Source organism: Sinocyclocheilus anshuiensis, unplaced genomic scaffold, assembly GCF_001515605.1.
Source record: "Sinocyclocheilus anshuiensis isolate Anshui unplaced genomic scaffold, SAMN03320099.WGS_v1.1 scaffold332, whole genome shotgun sequence".
Lineage (NCBI taxonomy): Eukaryota > Metazoa > Chordata > Actinopteri > Cypriniformes > Cyprinidae > Sinocyclocheilus > Sinocyclocheilus anshuiensis.
This window is the reverse complement of record NW_015554181.1, coordinates 550,895-553,405: the sequence shown is the minus strand read 5'-3', so window position 1 is coordinate 553,405 and position 2,511 is coordinate 550,895. Positions and strand designations below refer to the sequence as shown.

Sequence of the window (2,511 nt, the reverse complement as noted above, 5' to 3'; positions counted from 1 at the left end):
TATGTGGGTGTGTGTGTGTGTGTGTGTGTGTGTGTGTTTATATATATATATATATATATATATTATTATTTTTATTTTTTATTTATTTTTTTTTTTTCGTAAAACATACTCCAATATTATTTACAACTTAATAAAAAAAAAGTTTACTTTTTTTTATTTTTTTTTATTTTGCATTTTTATTTTCACTAGTAAATTTCACAAATTACAATAAACTAGTTCATTGTTTTTTTTTTATTATTCAGTTAAAGGTGAAATTAGACTGAAAGACTGAAATGGTATTTCTTGTACAAAAAGAGATTATTGGAGTATGTTTTATAACTCTGAAAATCATTTTTTTTAGAGTGTAGCTGTCGTTTACTGAAAACAGTGCTTGACCGATATCTTTATATTGGATAATTATGTCCTGTGTTTATTAGAAAGACGGAAATAATTTAGTTTTTGGTCAAATGTACTGCAGTTTGTTTTATTTACAACCTACAACTTTTTTTAAATGTAGAAATATTTTTAACATTTTCACAAATTTTTAGTAGATTTCACAACTAATTACAATGACGTGGCAAATAACACATTGAATTAAATGTCAAATTAGACTCACGCAGACTAGTTCCAGGTTTTTGGCAGCGTCACTGGTCGGGTCAGACGACTCTGACGCACACGCTTTTGCACTTTAGTTCTCTTGCAGTTGACGGCTGCACTTATGCGAAATACTACACGGCAAAAAAAAATAAAATCTGGTGTAGAAATTTAGACCCAGAAATTGCTAGTAAATTTCACAAATTATTACAAATGGCAAGTAACACTGAAGTAAAAGTGAAATTTTGAAGTAGAAAGACGGAAATAATTTAGTTTTTGGTCAAATGTACTGCAGTTTGTTTTATTTACAACCTACAACTTTTTTTAAATTTAGAAATATTTTTAACATTTTCACTAATTTTTAGTAGATTTCACAACTAATTACAATGACATGGCAAATAACACATTGAATTAAATGTCAAATTAGACTGAAATAGTATTTTCTTGTAAAACACACTCCAATAATATTTGTATTTTGTACTTACTTTTCTACACTTTTAAAATGATTTTCGTTCAGAAATTGTTAGTTTCACAAATAATTACGAAGAAAAGGCAAGTAACATATATATATATAGTGATCTGTTTGTTTGCAGATCTTCGATGTGGGAGAGAACATGATGGTCCCAGATGAGTTTACCTCAGAGGAGCACATGACGGGGATGTGGTGGAGACATCTGGTCGCTGGTGGAGGAGCTGGAGCGGTTTCCCGAACCTGCACTGCTCCGCTCGACCGTCTTAAAGTCCTCATGCAGGTACAGCGATGCACACACCTTCGAATTACCTGCAAAACACCATACTCACGGCGCAAAGTCACTGCAGGGTGAATAGAACTACATTAGTGTTACATCTTGTGTGTTTTTTGCTATATTAAAATAATAAAGACATCTTTTTCTTGAGTTTTTTACTAAATCCCAACCTCAGCTTTCTCTGTAGACTGAAGGTTTTATGTACACAAGCATTTCCCTTTAAACGAAGTCCGAACTGGTTTCATAACCATATGGCTGCTGGGGTTAAATCTGAACAATTGGTTTTGTTACCCAAGAGTCATAATAGGAGGTCATCATTATCATAAATGTATGTTCCAGTGAAAAGATCTGGACTCTGTGAATAGTTATACAGTCCAGTCAGTCGACCAATCAGAATGCGAGGAGTCAAGCACACCCTCTGTGGTCAGATACGAGATAGCGTTTGACGTTGTCACGGTCGAGCGATAGTGAAGATCTGTCATGTTTACGTCAGCTGTTATTCAAACGGACTTTGGTAGTTCAGTGATTTGGGCCAAAACCTTTTACCTACATTTTTCTGAAATCTTCAACTTTGCTCTAGTTTTAATTTAATATGTCAAGTCTGAAATCATGAAAGTATTATATCATCTGTTCATATTGACACACTGTTCTGATAAGCCTATATTGTTGGCTCTTCTGTTTTAGGTGCATGGATCTCATGGAAACAACATGTGTATCATGAGTGGTCTCACCCAGATGATCAAGGAAGGAGGGATGCATTCGTTATGGAGGGGCAACGGCATCAACATCATCAAAATCGCGCCCGAGACGGCCCTCAAATTCATGGCTTATGAGCAGGTAAGAGACCAGAGCTGATGTGCTTGTTTTGTCAGGGATACGAGAAGCTTAATGAAGAAAAATTGCAGCGTGTTCAATGCAATTACAAAATTAAGCTTTATAGTTAATGTTTGAAAACAAAGAAACCGGTTTATTATTGTCAACTAAAACCATAAAAAATATTTATTACTTAAAATAAAATAAATAACTGAAAACTGAATAATTGAAATAAAATATTTTAAAAAAACTAGCTGCCAAAGCATAGCAAAGTTGAAATGCTAAAATAATTTCAAATTAAATAAACTAAAACTTAATAAAACCTAAAAGAATAAACCCATAAAAAAAAAAAAAAGCTAAAACAAAACCTATTAAAAAT

The 2,511-nt window shown here is 32.7% G+C and overlaps 1 protein-coding gene across 1 annotated transcript in view; it reads left to right on the top strand.

Moving 5' to 3' along the window:
* LOC107671014 (calcium-binding mitochondrial carrier protein SCaMC-2-A) overlaps positions 1-2,511 on the top strand; it is a 10,874-nt gene that overhangs the window by 3,161 nt on the left and 5,202 nt on the right. The window contains exons 5-6 of the mRNA XM_016463839.1: positions 1,167-1,325; positions 2,004-2,156. Of these exons, the coding sequence (XP_016319325.1) occupies positions 1,167-1,325; positions 2,004-2,156 (312 nt within the window). The remainder of the gene's footprint in view (positions 1-1,166; positions 1,326-2,003; positions 2,157-2,511) is intronic.